This window comes from Serinus canaria, chromosome 3, assembly GCF_022539315.1.
Source record: "Serinus canaria isolate serCan28SL12 chromosome 3, serCan2020, whole genome shotgun sequence".
Classification (NCBI taxonomy): Eukaryota; Metazoa; Chordata; class Aves; order Passeriformes; family Fringillidae; genus Serinus; species Serinus canaria.
The window spans coordinates 57,988,356-58,007,936 of NC_066316.1; the positions used below are offsets into that span (position 1 = coordinate 57,988,356).

The following is a 19,581-nucleotide window of genomic DNA, read 5'->3' on the forward strand; positions in this document are numbered from 1 at the left end:
TTTTCTACAGAAAATAGCATTAAAACACAGTGAGTCTCATTGAATATAACTGATCTAAATTAAAATAACATGCTATCTCTGGAATTATATAAATGTTTTTGTTACTGGCAAAATAAAAATGGCAATATTCATACCTGTTGTGAACTACTGAAGTTTGTAGAATTTGAAACAGAATTGTTTGAATAAATAGTGGACGATGGTGTGAAACTAGAACCTAAAATTAAGAAATATAATTACCTGTGAGAACTTGTTTGTGAATCAAAATAAAATTCTAATTAGAATATACCATGTTAAGATGTAGATTAAACAGAACAGAAAAAAAAACCACTTGTATTTTCCATTAGAAGTATAAAGCATTATTATGGAACTTTAAAAGAAATTAAACACCACTTCCACGCATACAGGCGTACATTCCTCTCCACACCATGCAAGGAAGATATCAGCAGTAAGTCATCTCACAATTTAGAAACACTTTTCAGTTTATTACATTCTCACCTCTCCTCAAATACTGTTTTTCTCTTTTGCCTTCATTTCTAATACTTTAGTGTTATGCTGGTGAAATAAAAACCTTTTCAAAAGACTATATCTGGGTGTTTTTAATCACTCTGTAACGAGGCACGTCCTTGTGTTCAACATAAATCAGATTATTCATATTGCAGTTTGTAATATGCAGAAGATTAACCATTGTATAAGAAGCTTAAAAATTATTCAAATAAAATAGGTTACCAATGACCAGAGGGTAATCAATGAATTATTAACTGAATAATAAATGAAAGATTAAATATCAATTAAGGAGAAATTCTAAAAAAATATGTTAATCCAAGGAGAAAGAAGTAGCAAATTATGTCATGCTCAGGAACATAAAAAACAAAGGAAAGAGACTTTTATATATTAGTAAATATAACAAGTGCTTCCAGTCCGGCCGCTAAAACAATTAGTAAAAAATTAGCACTAAAAAATCCAAAAGAAGGCTCAAGCAGGAGCTGCATTCCATGCCCAGATCTGAAATAACAGATGATCAAAATGATGACACATATGCCTATGAGCACTGGGAAGGAATATGTAGCCTCAACTTTTAGAGGTGGCTACTCACCTGGCATCTGGTAGGAGTAGGGTGTTTGGCCTGGCTGCGGGGTGGAAAACCCTGGGCTGTAACTGAGGCAGCCGCTCTGCAGAGGAGATTGGGTCTGCGAGAGCCCACTTTCCGTCTTGATGCCTGGCAACATTACACCCAAATCTGTATAAGAAATTAATTTTCGACTGATTCTTTAAAATATTTTGTTACAGTTGGGAAAACAAAAAAAAAGAGAAAGCAAAAATGACATTCCAGTCGGCATTGCTTTTGGTTGTGGGCAAGGTGAAGTAAGAAGTGGTGAAATACCGTAGGTGGGTAAGCTGTAGGGCTGTCCTGTCTGTGAGTAAGCCGTGTAGACCGCGGGCTGCTGCATTCCCGAATACTGCGTTTGTCCGGCATAGGCAGACATTGTTTGAGCTGCTGGTGTAGAAAGAATGTGCGGATAGGGCCTAAATATCAGGAAAAATAGCATTACTGTGGCAACAAATACTTTGTATGTTGATTCAAGCAATAAAGTAAAGAAAAAGGTTTAAAGATGTCCAAAGGCACTTCATTATTCTGCCAACTGCTCCTCTTCTGGGATTTATTCCATCCCCCACTGGAATAAGTTGAAAGACACTCTGTCCCACATTCCCCAAGGCATAGTGAATATTTTATGCTGTCCCATCACTACAATTTAATTCTTAAGCTACTGTGTCCACTTTTAGGTGGGCTGTGCCACTGCTGCATATCTTTATACAGATTTAACATCTTTCAGCCGAGATCAGAATGCTTCAATTAGAAAAGCCCCCACAGTTTTTTAATCCAGTGGAGGGAAACTTGGACTAGAAGAACAGAGGAAGCACAGAGGTGAATGTTGAAGCTAGTACATTATGTCATCTTTGTAGGTTCTGCTTCAACAGACATGTAGCCTCTAGCTTCCATGGGAGATGGATCCTACCCATGGAGAGCAGCATAAAAAATACTGACACCAGTACTTTGGTAACCAGATGCGCTTTAAATGTTCGGAAAATATGGGCTAGGAAAATAGAATGGAAATAAAAATGGTCTTTTATTTATGAACACTGAGGTTTTATAGAGAGATTGAATAAAATCAAGTTTAAATTTTTTGCCCTCCAGAGTTGCAAAAATATACAGAGAAACATTTTTCTTGGATTGTTTTGTAAGTCAAGTAAGAGTTTATGGACCAAGAGTTGAATAAACACACTCTGCAGAATTACACTAACTGAAACCTGGCCATTAAAAGCCATGACTAAATTTCAGATTCCCTTTTTTAAATTTTTTTTCTTTCTAATTAATTCAGTACAGTTGGCAGCATTTACTATCAGAAAAGGATTACTCATTAATTCAGATGCCAAAAAATTGTAACAGTAGATTGAAAATTCTATTAAACCTTGTAATGTATTTGGCCAAAAGTACCTAATGTAGTTTGCCAAAACCTGTTCAAATTGGAATGATGGCTCTTACTTCAGACACCTATTTTCTGTATTAATAAATTTTGGCTACCATCATAAGATTGCAAATTTGTTTAAAAAAACTTGAAAGAGCTTAAGTGGCTCTTGAGTCTTTAAATTCAATGTTTTCTCTGTACCAAAGTCACACTGATAGCTGTATCAAATAAACGGAAACAAACAAATGGCATACTGGAATCAAGAACCCTTGTGCACAACACTGATCACAGGACAAGCAAACCAATATACTGCCAACTGCAGCAGTTTCATACAACATCCTTGGTGCTTCTTCCTAAAATTCCCAGTCCTAGATTTGTGTGATTGCCCAAGAGCCAGTTTCCCCCCACCAGAAAAAAAAGCACAAAGAAATTTTTTATTTCCAACAACATCCGTTGGCTTAAAAATAATAAGATTAAAAGCTAATCCAATTTATTTGATTTTTAAATCTTATGATATCGGAGAGGGACAAGGAAAGGGTGGTTCGTGATTGTGGAATGTTTGGAAGCATTTGGCAATGCTGGCCGTGGAAGGGTCAGGGACAGGGTTACCCCCCAGTATGCAACTTGTGCATGCAATTGTGATTTCTATATATAAACTGACTTCTCCAAAATATATCTGTATATATTCCCTGCACATGCTGTTAATATGCTGATGTCTGAGAATGCAACAGTCTGATTATTTTACTTCTGTTGCGTGCTGACATTCAAGGGTATTTCTTGTGCAGCAATACTGCATGAAGCAGGATCTTACTCTGTAGACACACGAGGAAAAAAAAGTTGGAGAGGGAGCCAGTACCGGAGCCAGTACCGTGGCTTAAGAATTTTCCTTTTTCTCTGTCTCTCCCGCTGAACACTTGTTTGCAACAAACCACAAAACTGCCCACAGCCAAGGTCTATGAAAGACTAGAAGAGGTGCAGACACTAACTTGGAGGGATATATCTGTGGAGAGTACTGGTGCGCTGATCTGGGACTGTAGCCACTACTTGTTATTACTGCAAAACAGAAAACAAGAGTACAGCAGTTAGAAACACCATGAGACCCACACAGCCACCCAGTGTGAACTAAAGCAGAAACATTAACAGAGAAGCCTATTGAAATGGACAGCTTTCCAAGGAAGCAGATGTCACCAGTACGGCAACATCTTAAAAAACAAATTAAAAAAACTTCCAAATCTTTCGCTGTTGTGCCGAACTCTTTAGTTAGCATGGGTGTGTCACACTTTCCCAGCCTGACTAACACATTTCTGAGAATATTGCAGAGGCATGTATTTCATACATCACCACACACTGTAGGTCTTTCAAATTTGCAAGTTATATTAAAAGGGGCAGTTAAAAAGAATCGTGATCTAACATATTTAATGGGGTTGAAGTAACATACACATACCTTTATAGCCCCACATTAACAAGTTCAATTTAGGAAAAGCATATTTTAAATGATTGTGACTAATTTTAGTTATCTTAGGTGATGGAAGATACTGCATTGAGCAATAGAAAGCAACCACCATTCTTTATAAACAGGCCAATTAGAAGATAACCCCTAACAACAGCATTTTTATTTTAAAGTACGCATAAACAGTCCTGTTCAGTAGCTATCCAAATGGTGTGTATCTATACTATTCACAGCTGCATTCTCCAAGAAAGCTAACAGAACAATAGTCACAACCCATTAAAATTTCATCCAGAAGCAGTGCTCACACTGGTTTAATTCCAAGTGTTTGGAAGTTTCCCTTTCCTTTAGCCATCTGTCTTGACTAAGACAGATGTATTCCAAATATATGTACTCTAAAGTGTTGAACCAACCCCTTCAGAGCAAATCCATACTGGGCAAACATACAGAGTGTCTTTATTAGGCCATCTGCTGTTCATTCACTTTTCGAAAGATTAAAGTAGTACACAATGAAGCACTGGAATTTCTTTAGTCTAATCAATCATAGTTGTACTTCAAAGTATACCCTCTTCCTGAGTTATTCATAATGGTAGTAGAAATGAACATTCTGAATTTTATAAGTGACATATAGGTTTAGGTTCCTAACTATTTTATGAAACATGATACATTTCTACATCCAGCCCTAATTAATGTCTCTCAGATCTACTGCTTTGAACACACAGAGAACTTCATATTTTTAAAGATAGTTTAAATGCATTTAGAATGTATAGAACTTAAAAGGAAAGTACAGTAGAAGAAAAACAATTAACTTCTTTTTAAAATGTGCAGTTAAGTATGGCTTGAAAGTAAAGAACTGGATAATAACTTTTAAAACATGTGTCCTTAGATTTCATAAAAGAGCTGCTGTTTGAAAAGATATTGAGGGTCTGCCTGTAACGGCACTCTGCTAAATTTCATTTTGTGTGAATATTGGTTTTGAGAATGCCTTTCCATGGTTTGGAGCAATGCTACTATGCAGGCAGCTATTCCCAGAGTCAGACAAACCTATAGCTGTTTTCATCAATGTAACTGGTTCATAGAACTCTAAAGAATGCTCTTGGTTATTTCAGGGTTGATGAGTAATTAATCTTCCCTGTTGTAGCTCTGTGACCTTTCTAAAGACAAGCAATAGCTGCAGAGTGACCTTGGTGGTTCTCAGGGCAAGGAATTTTTGTGATCCATTATTGGCTTATCGGATCATTTTAGCCATACTGCTTCACTTTTTGTCTCATGATTTGCTGGATTAGAGCTCAATCAATTAATCACTGGTTAAAGCACATTTACCATGCCACTCCATCTTATGTAAACTACAAAAAAAAATTAATTACTATTTATTTCAATCACTTGAGCTATCAAAACCCAATACTTTTCAGCAAAAACTGCCCTGCCTGCCTTTTTATTCTTTCTGCATATACCTTGTTTTTAAAATTCAGACAAGAAAATAAAATACTTTTGGAATGTGTCTGGTTTTAAATTTCCTTGCTTTTATCCCCAGTTTTCCCTGATGATCCGGTTGTAAGGAAAAGAGGCAAGACTAAAAAAATCCATTATTTTCACGGTTTCTGTGTAGCTTGTCCCTGCAATTTGTCCACTACATTTTACACTGTGAGATGTTTGAGAAATATCTCAGGGCGTAAGGCCTGTCATAAAAGAACATTGTGACTGAGTGGAGCCTGCAGACCACACCTGTATCTCACAGATGAAGCTGCTAATTCTAATGGTTATCAAACTTTTAACAGCTTTGACTGCTGGATACCCTCCTGACATCCCTTTTCTGAGGACTGCTGGCAGTGGAGGAGATGGTGGAGGTAGGTTCCTCTGGGTTTCGTGGTGCTTTATGCAGGCTTTATATGAACAGGGCTAAATGCTCTTTTGTGCTTATGTTAAAAAAACCAAATCAGAACAAAATTGTTTCTTCTTCTCTTAAAAACTCAAATATTCTTAAGACTTCACTACTTGAAATTACCAGAGGAATGCCCTTCAGGGCAGGTATAAGACCCTTGATCTCTCCAGTTCCCATTAACGTTGTTTCACAGAGAGGGCAAGCTGACAGCCAGCTCTTACCAGTCACTCTCAGTTCAAATGGCCAAGGTGGTTGTGGAGGATTTAAATGATCATTAGCTGTTTTAATAGCATGTGTTGGGTTCAGTGTATTAATATGGGCTGGAGTTTTGTATATTTTCATTACGCACCTAGAAAATTCTGTGCAAAAAGGTTAAGTTAAATGGACCTCATTTAAGTACCATCACAATCTCTATGCACAAGGGAACCAAATGCAGGTTAAACAGCAGTGACATTCCCTAACTTCACCTTCATAGCCTTCAGAAATTGTTTTCTATACCTATAAACTGTATTCTATACCCTGTGTGTAATAAATACTAAGTAAAAACAATGAGAGCATCAAATACCTCTCTCTCCACTCCACTAAAAGGATAAAACAGTTCTCAAATTAATCCACTGTTGTAAGCAATATATGCACAGTATCACAGTATGGCAGCTGCAACAAATTCACAGTGCAGAAACTCTCAGTTCAGGGCTGTGCACCTCTCCCAGTCCTGGGAATGCCCACCCCAGTGGGAGCGTGCTGCAGAATCACAGAGCTGCAAACTGAGGACACTCATTACCAACTGCTCCTCTTTGAAGAAGAAGGGGGAGGAAGGAGGGGTGCACAATGGGACTCCTCACCTGGCTAACCCATGCCCAGAGGCACAGGTTCTCCCAGGGGCAGCTCTCCAGAACAGGGGAACGGGGGCCCTGAGCACGAGCTGCAACACATGGGCTGCAGCCCTGAACAGGGCCTTGCCAACCCCAGGAGAGCTGCCACTATAGATTCAAGAGATCTATGTGCATTATCTTTTCAATCAACAGTTCACAGAATCAGTTTTCTGCGAAGTCTAATCTGTCTCTCCTGTCCTATACCTGACACAATCTGTTTGACCATCACTTACAGCTGGTCATTAGGGACAGAGATGACTACTTGACACCCCACATGGCTTGTTGAGCCTTCTGCTCAGTTCCAGAACAGGTCACGTGTTTTGACTGCCTTTGGAGCAGGGAAATCAATTTTAATGGGTAGAGTGTTTGAAGGAGAGGATTTCTGCATGGCAGACTTTCAAATGCATCTCAGCACCAGGAGTTCTCTTTTCACCCATATCTCATTTTCATAAAATAGAGAGAAGTGCTGGCATCATGACTTGGCCCTGGTTGGGAGTAACACATATATGTCCCTCCTTTTCAGGAAAAACCAAACTGTTCAGTGTTGAGTTTTGCTATGCATTTTTTCAGTCACAGGTGGCTCATTTGAAACAACATCTGTCTACTAGTCAGCATTTACTGGTTTTTGGCAGCCCACTAAACTTCCCAACTAACCAGTTAGGCTAAAAACTCAGAGAAATCCTGGTTTTGCTGAGTTTTTACTGCTCTTCAGCACTTCTCCCATAAAATTAGAGGAAAAAATTGTCTGATTTTGGAGTACAAGTAAAAGGCAAGCCCGAAAGTAACATATTCAATCTTTATGAAAGGCTGAGTGCACTGTCAGGGCAGCTCTGCGTCTCGCTCTGATGATGAAGACTGCACGTCACCCAGACAAGCAGACTATTGATTTCCCACTGAGAATGGCTGTACTCATTTAATGCTTGAGTTTGTGCACTAAATTGAGAATCAGGTTCGTATTTCTTTTGAGTACGCAGGTGGCTAACAGGCAAAAAAGGATTATGCAAGGCTCAAATTCCTGCCTTTTTTTATCTTTTTTTTTTTTGAGGCACCAACTTTCCAAACATCCTAAGTGTAGAGATCTCAGGACTTCTTTTGAAGTCAGTGGAAGCTGATGGCTGAGTGGCACCTGCGGAAATCAAGCTGTTACTTAGTTATCTAAACCTGGCTGAAGGCTGCAATTCTTGGCACTCCAATGTTGCCTTAGCCATAGAATAAAACTCAGCTGCCTTAAATACACGGCAGAAGCTGATAAAACTTCACCAACAATGAAAAAATCACATATAGAGTTGGATATTTTATGATTTGTAATCATTACTAATAAAATTTTAGCATTGAGTGAAAACAGAGTGAAAAAGAAAAACTAAATTTTAGCCCAGTCTATTTAATTTTTATGGAACTTTTTAGCCTTTAGGCTGAGGTCCCTCTTAGAATAAATACAATGAGGACAATGAAAATTAAAATGAGGACATTTTTCTAAACAGAAATAGTAAATGCTTTAGATCTCACAAAAAAACCCCTTTTCTTCAGACATTAAATTAGTTATAAATAATTTTCTGAATAATTAACTTTTGGGTTTAACTGATGGCTAAAAGACAATTCCAAAACCAGATTTAAAAAAATTAATTACACAGAAACACTGTGATTTCCAAAATATTTTAAATAAGGCTTGACTACCTAAGTCTACCAAAATAACAGTATCATCAGTGTGGAGTGGTGATTCGTGGCTTTGGTGTTTCATTTCAGTCAGGCCATTACTAAACACATATTTCCAGAGGCAAAATTCATTCTCCCTCCTCTCCTTTTTAATATTATTATTAGCAGGATGCAACTTAATGATCAGAAGGCTGATTATCTGTACTTTTCCACAGTTCATGACATTTTAATAATTTCTAGGGATCTACTTAAACCACTGTTTGTTTGAATTTTTTGAGAAGTAATTGAAGCCTATGATTATTTAAAGTAAAACCATTTTCTTGGAAAGAAAGTAGTTCATCCCAGTGGAAAGAGACCAACACAGCTAATCTGAGCAGTGTTTAAATTAACACACTGCTAATAGGAGTAAAAGGATTAGCACTGAGGTATAGAACTTAAGATTTGAAACTGCTCAAATTAGCATGGCTGTTACAAATACAATCCCATTTTTTTCCCTAATATCATACAAGACTAACGCTGAGAAAAAAGATCTACAGTACCATAATAACAGTATTATTTTGAGACTTTTGCAAACAGCAGTGGTCTTAGACATCATTATCAGGCATTCTTTAAGATCACACCTCGCATAAATTGCTGAGTTGTATTTTTTGTAAATGAAAAAGCTATTATTATTTCTACTATTATGATTAGGTGTAAAATACTATAATATTTTATAGTAGCTTTGTAAAAGTTGCTTCCATGCAAATGTTCATTAGTGATGGTTATTAAATGCTGCATTAATGTGCATGTAACAAAATGTCATTTTATTACGGCTTTACCTGACCCAGTAAAAGTGTCAAGCGATGCATCTCCAGTTGTTGTTGCTGTTTCACTGTTGTTCATGGGTTCTGTTTTGACTGCAAGAAGAGACACTACATAGAAGAATAAGTAGACATGAGATTTTACTTCTAGGTTTGTACTGCAGTCCTCATGCCAGTCTCACTAGTGGTAGTCCAGCTCAAACAAGCACACGTGCAACAGCTTCAACCTTTGCTCTAGCACCATACTGAGACAATCGACAGAAATCTGTCAGGAATGCCCATTTATCTGGACCTGTGCATTCATCCAGCTATCGGTTTAGCAACTGGAATATCTCTTTGGGGGAGATTTCAACATAAATTTAATTGATTCTACCAATATCCTAAGAGTAGCATAGAGGAAGGAAACATTAGCTGTCAAGGGATGTAGCACATAACAAAAATAGTTTTGCCTGACAAGTAAAACAATTATCATATGGTTTCATGATAATACAGAAGGAAATTACTTTCACAGTGCCAGCATGTTGCCTTTCCCCTTCCCCTTTTACAGAGTCTGTGGGGGCCTTTTTGAGCTAGGCCACCAACAAGCAATTTTTCATAACTGAAGAGAGAAGTTTGAAAGAAAAAAAAGCCAAAGAACTAGAGTAGGACAGGACACAAATGACAGCCATGACAAGTCAGCTTCTTAATCAGAGGTTACCAAACAGTTTAGTGTACTCTGAACTCAAACTTATTTCTTAGGGATCATCATGCAGTCTTACCATCCAAGCTGTAACTGAAAGCACAAAAAGCACCACAGAAGCAGTACAGATTTCTGTAATTAAGTATTGGACAGAACATTTGGCATGGATTTTTGTAATGGAATTTGGGAACCACCCATCCAGTTGATGAGGTAAGAAACAGCAGTAGAGAATGTGCTGCAGCTCCTGTTAGCCTGTCTGACTGGCAAATGTGGAAGCCTCGACATTTTAGCACAATTTCTTCATGGAGGTCAGTTAGGGCTGGGCATGGACACTCATCCCATGCTTCTGGATATCACAGGTTGGTGCCCAGGGCCACAGAGTGAAGAGGCAACGAAGACCTGCACAAGCAACCACCACAGCTGCCTGCCAGGTATCCAAAGTCCGAGGGCACAGCCTGGGATTTGTGAAGAAGCCTTTGCTGTGACAGCCAGCCTGGCAGAGCCCCCCAGCAGGTCGAACACAGGCCAAGGAGAGGCGTTCTCTGCCAGCTCGTTACCTGACGCCTCTGAGAGGCCTCAGCTAAGCTGACCAAAGCTCTCATCTGTCAACATCACTGCGTCCACGTTTGACTGCACCGGCAACGGCAAGGGAAAGGGGGTATTTCATGTTCTGAGCTGGCAATGTATTTAAAAACTGTGGCATAGATTCAAGTCACCTAAATCAAGCATATAAAAAGTGCCCACTAATCTCCCTTTATGTTTAGCTGAGACAGAGAGGTACTTCCAGAGGTTGATTCAGTCCAAGTGTGACCTGAGCTGCCCTCAAACTCACCATCTCTCATACAGTCTGCAGAGGAAAAGGCAGTGCATGAGATTAATAAAGGATTTAGTTTCCTCATGGGAAAAATGTGCAGAACACCTACAGACCCATTCTGCTATTCTGCCCTGTGTCTGTGAGCACCGTGAGTTGACCATTTGAAATTGCACAGCTTCCACTAAAGCTGCCTGTGACAAGCCCTGTGTGAGCTACCTCTCCTACCAAATCACATCCATTTGCAGTCACACTGCCAATGGATCTTACTTCAGGAAGTCACATGGGATGCTGCCGGTGTCTACAACTCTACAAGCGACCTGCGCTGAAGTCCGAGGGACACCTGTTTGGATCAGGCAGGACAAATTGGGATTCATTTGTCTCTGTGACTGGTAGAGTGCCCTGCAGCATTGCTGGTGCACCAGTGCCAAACAAACCAAGTAGCACCTTCTGGTTTCAGTTACACAGTTGTATCTTTCCAAATACTGTCTCAGATTAAAATCTTTTTGAATGTGTGTCTTTTGAATGTAAACTTCTTTTCATAATTGTTTCTCTTTCATAAAACTATCATAAATAGTAGTTAAAACTACTAAATAGTCTCCCTGCAAGCAGCAGGATATTAATTCATTATGGAATCATTAGGGAAGAATTTTAGCCACATTTTCCCAAGCTGTCATGCACTCCTCATTTTGCTAGCTATTATATTTTCAATTAAAAAAAAATAAAGAAGCTGTGACAAAAACAACCCAAAATGAAAAAAAGTAATTCTTAAGAGCAATAGAGCAATCAGTCATTCCCATTTCTTTAATTATTTGAGAAGGACGTGATTTTATTTTCATCATATCAATAAAACACATATCAAGAAAAAGTTCAAGGGCTATTTGTCACAAAATTATGCCTCCATTAAACCTCTCAGTCATGTGGAACATGTATGGTTGCCTGAAGTATCAAAAGTACCTAAATTAATTTATTTTGCTGATTACTACATATGGATGCCTCTATGTACTTCTGCAAAGTCTGGGCATCTACCTACATGAAAAAAAGTACTTTTTAGTACCTTTATCTCTTTCTGCTCAAGAAGGTATTTCATTGTCCATAGCGAGCTACAAATGTTCAGTCTTGCATCCAAAAAGACAGTATGTGTTTAACTGTTATATATAACAAAAACTTCAGTCATGAATTGAAATGTTTACTTTAGAATTGTGTCTAGTTCTGGTCAATGCCAGCTGCACTGCACTGCCATCAACAATCTTTTTTCTTTCCCTGTCAAGCAAATAATCTAAAACAAAAGAAACTCTCTCCTATACTTAACTTGAGGAAAAACATTATATTGGCACTGAGTTTTGTTAGAAAATACCTATAGAAATTGTTTTTATATGTGCTTGACTTTAAGCAGTTCTACTTTTTTTGCATTTAGATTTCATGTCAGTAAGGAATTCATCAAGGTCCTTCAGTGTACCTGGAGATTTTTACTATTACCTACTTTTCTTTATGCTGTATGTCATTACATAAAGAGGGGGAAAAGCATAAAGCTAGCTAAGGAAATGAAAATAATCTAACATCAGTTTAAAAGAAGTAATTTTTTTTGTTTTGGTTAATGTATTGAAAGAGTGAAAATAAAATTAAAAGCAACCTCTAACTGGAAATACATTTGAGTGCTGCTAGCAGTGAAGACTGCCCACGTTCTGCTTTCAGATGGGATAGAGCAAGCATCTGTGTGCTGCTTAGTTGCCAGCTGGGCTTAGACCATGACAACACAGTGACAGAGCAGAGCTACCAACATCATCAGGTGCTGGGGCACGTGGTGTACAAGGAGACCCAAGAAGCGGGGCTTGTTCTGTCCTAGGAAGAGGAGGCTGAGGGGAGAGCTAATTGTTGCCTGCAGCTATCTAATGGGAAGGTGCAAAGATGACAAAGAACAAAGGCACACTCACCTCAAAAATGTGCCCTGGGAAACAATAGGTGGGAACACATGCAAGCTGCACTAAGGGAAAAATCCAATTAGATGTAGGAGGAAAATTCATCGCTGCCTTGAGCGACATGATCTAACAGCAATGTTGGCTCTGCTCTGAGCAGTTCTTGGCCCAAATGACCTCCAGGGATCTCGTCCAAACTTCATTATTTTAAGGCTAACTCAGAATATAGCTCCCAACAAGCAACAGCTTCTACAACAGACCTTGATGACTGGACTTAGCAAATCAAAATTACTGCTATTCTGCTGACCACTTTTTATTTTCTCTAAAGCATTTCTCTCTATGCTAAGGACTGAAAACGAATGCAGTTTTAGGGGCAAGAAGTGCTAATACTATGCAAGAAGGAGGACAAGCAAGTGCAACAGAAGTTACAGCAAGCAAATCTGGTTTTAAAAGCTCATGTAAAACAATAAACCACACAGCTTGTCATAGGAATGATTTTCCTCTTTCTTTTAGCAAGCCTCAAGAGTTTTTCTGGGAATACACTCAACCAGAAGCACAGTTCTACATATTCTACTGCCTATGGAAATCAGATTTAACACAACTAACATATTGTATTTCCTCACGACTAATAATTATTACTTAAATTGTTACCTTCCACTTTTACCTGAACAGTTAAAAGAGGCAACAGCCCAAGTTATCTCAGTCTTCCTTAAACTTAATATCTTGTCATTCAGCAGGAGCATTCACATGGAACAACTTATTCTAGTGCAAATGATCTTTTGTTCTCAAGTAAGCTTTTTTTTTCTGTAAATTTTCTTTGCATATGTTTTACAAATGGCAAGCTGATTCTGAGGGATTTTTTAAAATGACAAGTTTTTTGAAATCTTCCTAACTTTAGTCCAAACCTGCACAACTTAAGCACCTTTGTAATGACTTGTAGAGAAACATAGTGATGCATGTTTATATCTATGATTAATCCCATATGTACTGCAATGATGTCACATATAGAGTTATTATTAATTAGAGTTATTATTAATCCTTAAAACTTCTGACAATTAATAATACATGTCAGGAAACTCATAAATGAAAACAACAGCTTGGAAAATTCGGCCAAAATTTTGTAAAGTGGCAAGTTACATGTGGCAGCACATTAGACATAGGCTTTGATTAATAATGAAAGTCTTAGTAGGAGTAAGAAACACACTCTCAACCTTGACTTATGCTCAGGTAATCATGCAACGCTTTACTTAAAAGCAAAAGAAAAGCAAATGGGCATTCTGTGAAAATTCCATCTGTCTGATTTCCACCAATGCTGACTACTGGCAATTCCCAGCAATGCTGAACACCACGAGACAATCCCAGTCACTCAGAGCATGTAGACAGCTAAGCTAATTATAAGCGGGTTAAATTCTCCTTGCTCATCAAATGACTTTCAAAGCATTGTAAGATAACTGCTTGTTGCAACTTCCCAACAGTTTTCTGGCTGTGGGAATAGCCTTTGAGAAAGGGTGGGAAAAAAATGCTTGGGGTGAGGGGGAACCCCATGAGAACGTTCAAAGTGCATAAGAGAAACTGGAGCAAATGGAGAGAGATGTCACACAGCAGTCATGGGGACACGCCGCACACGCATGCACTGTACCAGCGTCTCTCATACTTGTTGCAGAGGAGGGAGTACTGCAACTCAGCAACCAGTCTGCAGTATTTAACACAGTCATGTTGTCTCCTGAGGACAGGAATGGTACAACAGTTCATTCTCCCAACGTCTGTTCAGCGTAAATGAATAGTCTTTAAGGCAAATCAGTGTTTTGGCACCTTAAGTCAAGCTTTTTAACTGAACTGTATTAGTCCTGTCAGTATTATTTTAACTGGTTTATTTATGCACATAGTATAATATAGAGGCATCCAGTTACTAGTGTTCTTTAATAGCATGCTGGAAGTTTTCTCTACTCTTTGTGCTGGAATAAGGATTCTGTTTATAAATATGGTTCAGCCCTTCTATGCAGAGCTCAGTTACCCTCCCAGGCACATCCACTTGTTTTTGACATTGACAGACTTCTATTTAAGTAGGGTAAGTGAAAAAAATGCTGTACCTTGCAGCCACAAAGAACAAACCAAAAAAATGTTCTTAGTACCAACTGTTAAAAGAGACAGTAATGTATAAACTGTAAAGAAGGAACTCTAGCTTGACTCATATCCATGGTAGCATTTTCATGGACTGCACCTCAGAATGTGTGGCACCCTGCCTCCCACTGCTGTGGTAGGATTGGTTATCTGAAAGCATTGGAATATCTGTACTGTAGTTGCATGGCAGTGTTACAGTATCACCTACAGCAGTAATGACCAGTTACTGCTGAGGAAAACAATCCCTTTATTACAAATTTTCATTACCTCCCAAGAAATTAAATTCATTAGCAAAAAACCCTCCATATTTCCTAAGTCTAATTGTGATGCACTTCTCTTGATAATGATTTTAATTTAACATAAATGCAAGTAACTCAGGGTATAAGAGCAAATTATGACTCATCAAGGAAGTATGACACAGAAAATACAATTAATTTTGTAAGTTGCCAACAGGTATAAGCAAATGTTTAACTGTGTTCAAATCAACCATTCAATTTTTTTCCTTATTTCATCTTTGCACTTTGTTTCACTTCTGCCTCTTACTTTAGTTGGTGCAAATCAAAGACGTGATATTGGAATTAGAAATTTACACTTGTATGACTGCCAATTTTTCATCATTCTTGCTGGATTTATAAACAGGTATATGGTAATTCTTGAAATTATGGTAAAAAATGCATATGACTAAAAACTAGCCAAAACTTTCTGTGTGCCAGCTGTGTCTTATACTTACCTCCTGTTCCATTTGTAGTGACTGATGTGCTACTGAGATTAGATTTATCCAGTTTGGAACTACCTGGTGCATCACTACTTCCAACAAGATTATGAGGACTGGCTAGATCCTGCATTTCCATAGACCTGTTAAAAAACAAGATGACAGTATGAATGCAAGTATTTAAAATAATCTGCTTTTTCTAGAATAACTTTTTTTTTTTTTTAATATGGAGAGTTTGCAATGCATCCAGATAAACAAATCAGTGCAGGTTCCTTTGACATCTTTGCTTTTTACCAAACCCAGGAAAGTAGTTAACAGCACCAGTGCCACTATTTTCCACTTTTCCTTTAGGTATTATGAAGTGACACAAGCTTATGAAACTTCCCCTGCAACACTCCACAGAGTTTGTGCATAAAAAGAAAGCTGAAACAGGAACTTCTACTTCTCATTATCTGTATTCCAACCACCAGCAATTACTACATCCACACCAAATTATAGGAACAGCCCATACAAGTGAATGAACAGAACTTTCATGTACATCTGGAAAATTCTTCACTTCTACAAATGCGTATATTCTTCTCGGATCTCTTGATACTTGTTTTCTTCTGTGTAATTTCTGGGAAGCTTGCAAAATTTCAAGTGGATTTAGGCTGCCATGAATTCCAGCCTCACAGTTACACTGGGGGCCTGTAGATGGCTTTCATGCAGTGACAACAGATCTGCCTCTCTCAGACAAAGACAGAGCAGACAAGGAACATTTCTTGTTAGACCGATAATTGCAATCCAATTTGGAGTCTGCGCTCGCCCACTCCTTCTTCATTTATATATTAATTACACAGATTCTTTTCCCCCCAGAGAAACAATTGTGCTATATATATGCAAAGTTGCCAGCCCACGTGTAACAAGAGAATGATCTACCATATGTATGCTCCAAAGGCCAACAGGAAGATTGACTTACAGAGGATGTGAAAACCCTATTACATGGTAGAAGGCTGAGATGGAGAGGAAAGAGATGAACAGTTGTAATGGTTCAGTAACAACAGCTCCCAGATATTCATATTCTGACCAGGACAATCAATGGCAAATCATAAAAGGCAACACCCGACACCGTAAGAATTTATTTCAAGTTTCACTTTGAAGCTGCCTATCTTCTGTGCTCCACAGATCCTCTTCTGTGGAAAAACAAACAAACAAAACCCCACTACCTTTCCATCAAATATGGGTCTGCTGAATTTTTTCCCCTCCAGAAAATGAAATTATCTGGCTTTCATACTCCTAATTCTGTTGATCTCCTGGAGGATTTAATCCCTCACATTACATTCATTTAACCCAAAACAGAGATTCAGAGCTTTCATGTCTTGAATATATTTGAGAAAATGTAGGAAATACTATATCTCAACTGGGAAAATAAATGGAAGCTTTACCCAAAGCCACATAAAGCAAAGAATCCCATTTACTCAAGTAAATGCCTCAGTCAACAATGAGATGCTCTGGCTAAACCATTGGTAGGATAGCCTGCCCAGCAGCACTCCGGATGAGCAGGAAAAAACTGGTATTGCTGCTGGCCATGCATCAGCAGGTAAGAATTTTACAGCCATATTCAAGGAAATGAAAAGGCATAAGCTGAGATTTGAACTGCATTGAACACAATTTCTTCATCTAATTGTATATACATTTCTACACATCTGTCAGCAGTGCATTTTATTTGTTGTCTACTGGAAATGTGATCAGTGTTAGATGAAATAAAATTAACTCAGGTTGTTTACAAGTCTGCCAGGTTTTGTTTAGCAGTTTCTGTACAAGTATAGCAGCTAAAGGTTAAAAAAAGTCTATGGGTTTCCATCTTGCATGTATTTAAGGGAGCAGAAGAATGCTACACAAAATAAACAATGTGAGCTTCATTGCATATACAGCGTAATGCTCCCCACGTGCTCACTTGGCAGTTTTAAATATCATGATTTCCTGTTGAAGTATGATCAGGACACAGATACCTAATGGGTAGTTCCAGCTTAGAAAGCTCACACGTGTCTTTTCCCCCTTGGTTTGGAAGAAAGTTACAACATTTTCTTTTCAGACGGGCATACATCATTGCCACAGATGCAAACACTTCAGTGGCATTTTAAAAGCAAAATCACTGGTTCACCTACCTAGTCTTCTTAAGAAGTATCCATTTTAACCACTTTTCACAGTCAAATGAATCAGGTTTTCTTAATCAAATCACATCTTTTTTTTTAATAAGAAAACTAGGTCCACTAACTCTCATTTTCTCGGCAAAGAATATAAACAATCTAATTTTGTAAAATGAATACTTTTTGTTCCAAACAAGCATGAAAGCTTCTGTGCAGAGAAGTATTTTTATCACCCTTATTTTCTGTAACGAAAAAGACATCCCATCCACAGACATGGCAAGTTAATTAACTAAAAGTATTTTTAAAGTAGTGCCTTCACAAATAGACATTTTTTCCACAGGAGTAAAAGACATCTTGTACTTATTGGTAGTCTATTCAGAATAAAAAGGATATCCAAACCAATAAAATTTTCACAAAACCATGTGTATGCATTGTATTATCCTGGGTGCTCCATCCTATGTGAACAAGTACAGGGATTACTTTAATATATCCCTATGTGATTTATTTACAGAGGTGCACATGTTGCCTTCTGTGTAGCACATATAATTCAATTCACTTTTCTGGATATATTTAGTTTACCTTTAGCCTAAAAATTTCTCAGGCAGATGTAACAGACTTAGTAAAATCTTATCTTCCAGTGAATGGAGTAAAATCTTATCTTCCAGTGAATGGAGGATTCAGGGAAAATGCTTAGTAAAATGGACAAAATAATTCCAACATCTTGAATTCATTTTGTCAAACTAAATGTTTATCAGAGTCCTGCTTTCACTGACTTAATCAGAAGCAGGTTCAGGTTCAGTATGTGCTTTCCTGCACTAAAAAAAAGTTTAAAAGAAATCTCTGAAGAAGTAATTAATACTTCTAAGTTTATGCAGCTATTTATTAAAGACCGCTTTCTAGTAAATGCAGTGTGTCCCAGTTTTGGTGGAATAACGTTTATTGTTAAAGGTGCTTAAAAAACTACCCTGTATAATTTTATTTTACATATTTTGTTTCTCTGCCACGCACATAACTGAGCTTTAGTTTTTATCCCTTCTGCAATGTCTCAAACTGCTTTTTTAAGAATAATTAAGTAAAATTCTTCGCTGTATAAAAAGATGCATTTTGTCAGGAAATGGATTGGATAAGAATAAGTTTTAATTATCTCTTGATTGTTGGAAGAAGATTTGCATTATTCCCAGCTTCTGAGCAAAAACCTGAAACCTGGCAAGACAGATTTGTCTTTTATTCTGCTTTGTCTGTGCTTAAAGTCTTTGAAAGTTGGTATTTGCACATGCTTAGTGGATCATTTCAGAAGCTTACTGGAAAAGTCTCTAAAACATTCCATTTCACAGAACAGTCTCCCAGATCCCAGTGGGCTTTAACTCCAATCTATGGACAACCCTACCCAACTGAAGAAGGTTTGAACCAAAAATATATCCGTGTGGGGATTCTGAGCTTCCCCATTAGAGCATAGTCTGTTCCCCTGCTAGAAGCTACATCTTTTCAAGGGTTTCAAGCCTATGCTCAGAAGTAGATTAAGGAATAGAATCCAGAGAGACAAATTCCACCCTCTTCTGTCCCATTTTTACAAGTGTGGATGAACAGAACTTGTGCCCCACCCCAGACCACCAGAGCGCACAGCCCAGCACCATAACCCAACCTTGCACAGAAGGGTTCAGTAGGACTATTTATGATTGCCCCATGTGCCAACTGCATCTCTATTTCTGCACAGCTTTCACTTGCCTTGATTTAAAGGCAAAAAGCCCAAGCATTTCTTCTACAGTTGTTTTTAAAATTCCTCTTTTTCCCTCCCTTTGTTAGAATCACATATTCATTTGTGAACAGCAGACATAAAATGTATTTTCAGAATTCTTGTTTGCTATTACTGTGTGATCCATCTGCATTTACAGTTCAGCTATTATTAAGGTGGACTTAGAGCTGGGTTCTTCCACAGCTTATAACTCCATTGATTATTTATTAATTCTATAAGTAGAACATATTTACAAAATTTTCTTGAAAGAAATGATGTTTTAAAATGTACACTTCTTTGCTTCATAATCAAGTTCAAACTTTTTTACCAAGATCAAAAGTAAGAAATAATTTATCAAAGAT

At 37.9% G+C, this 19,581-nt stretch overlaps 1 protein-coding gene across 1 annotated transcript in view; it reads right to left on the reverse strand.

The window, feature by feature from the left end:
- The window catches only part of EYA4 (EYA transcriptional coactivator and phosphatase 4), a 121,343-nt gene that overhangs the window by 28,155 nt on the left and 73,607 nt on the right, over window positions 1-19,581 (reverse strand). Inside the window, exons 3-8 of the mRNA XM_050971885.1 lie at window positions 15,377-15,501; window positions 9,138-9,230; window positions 3,452-3,518; window positions 1,382-1,524; window positions 1,094-1,237; window positions 135-214 (exon numbers count right to left, since the gene is read on the reverse strand). Of these exons, the coding sequence (XP_050827842.1) occupies window positions 135-214; window positions 1,094-1,237; window positions 1,382-1,524; window positions 3,452-3,518; window positions 9,138-9,230; window positions 15,377-15,501 (652 nt within the window). The remainder of the gene's footprint in view (window positions 1-134; window positions 215-1,093; window positions 1,238-1,381; window positions 1,525-3,451; window positions 3,519-9,137; window positions 9,231-15,376; window positions 15,502-19,581) is intronic.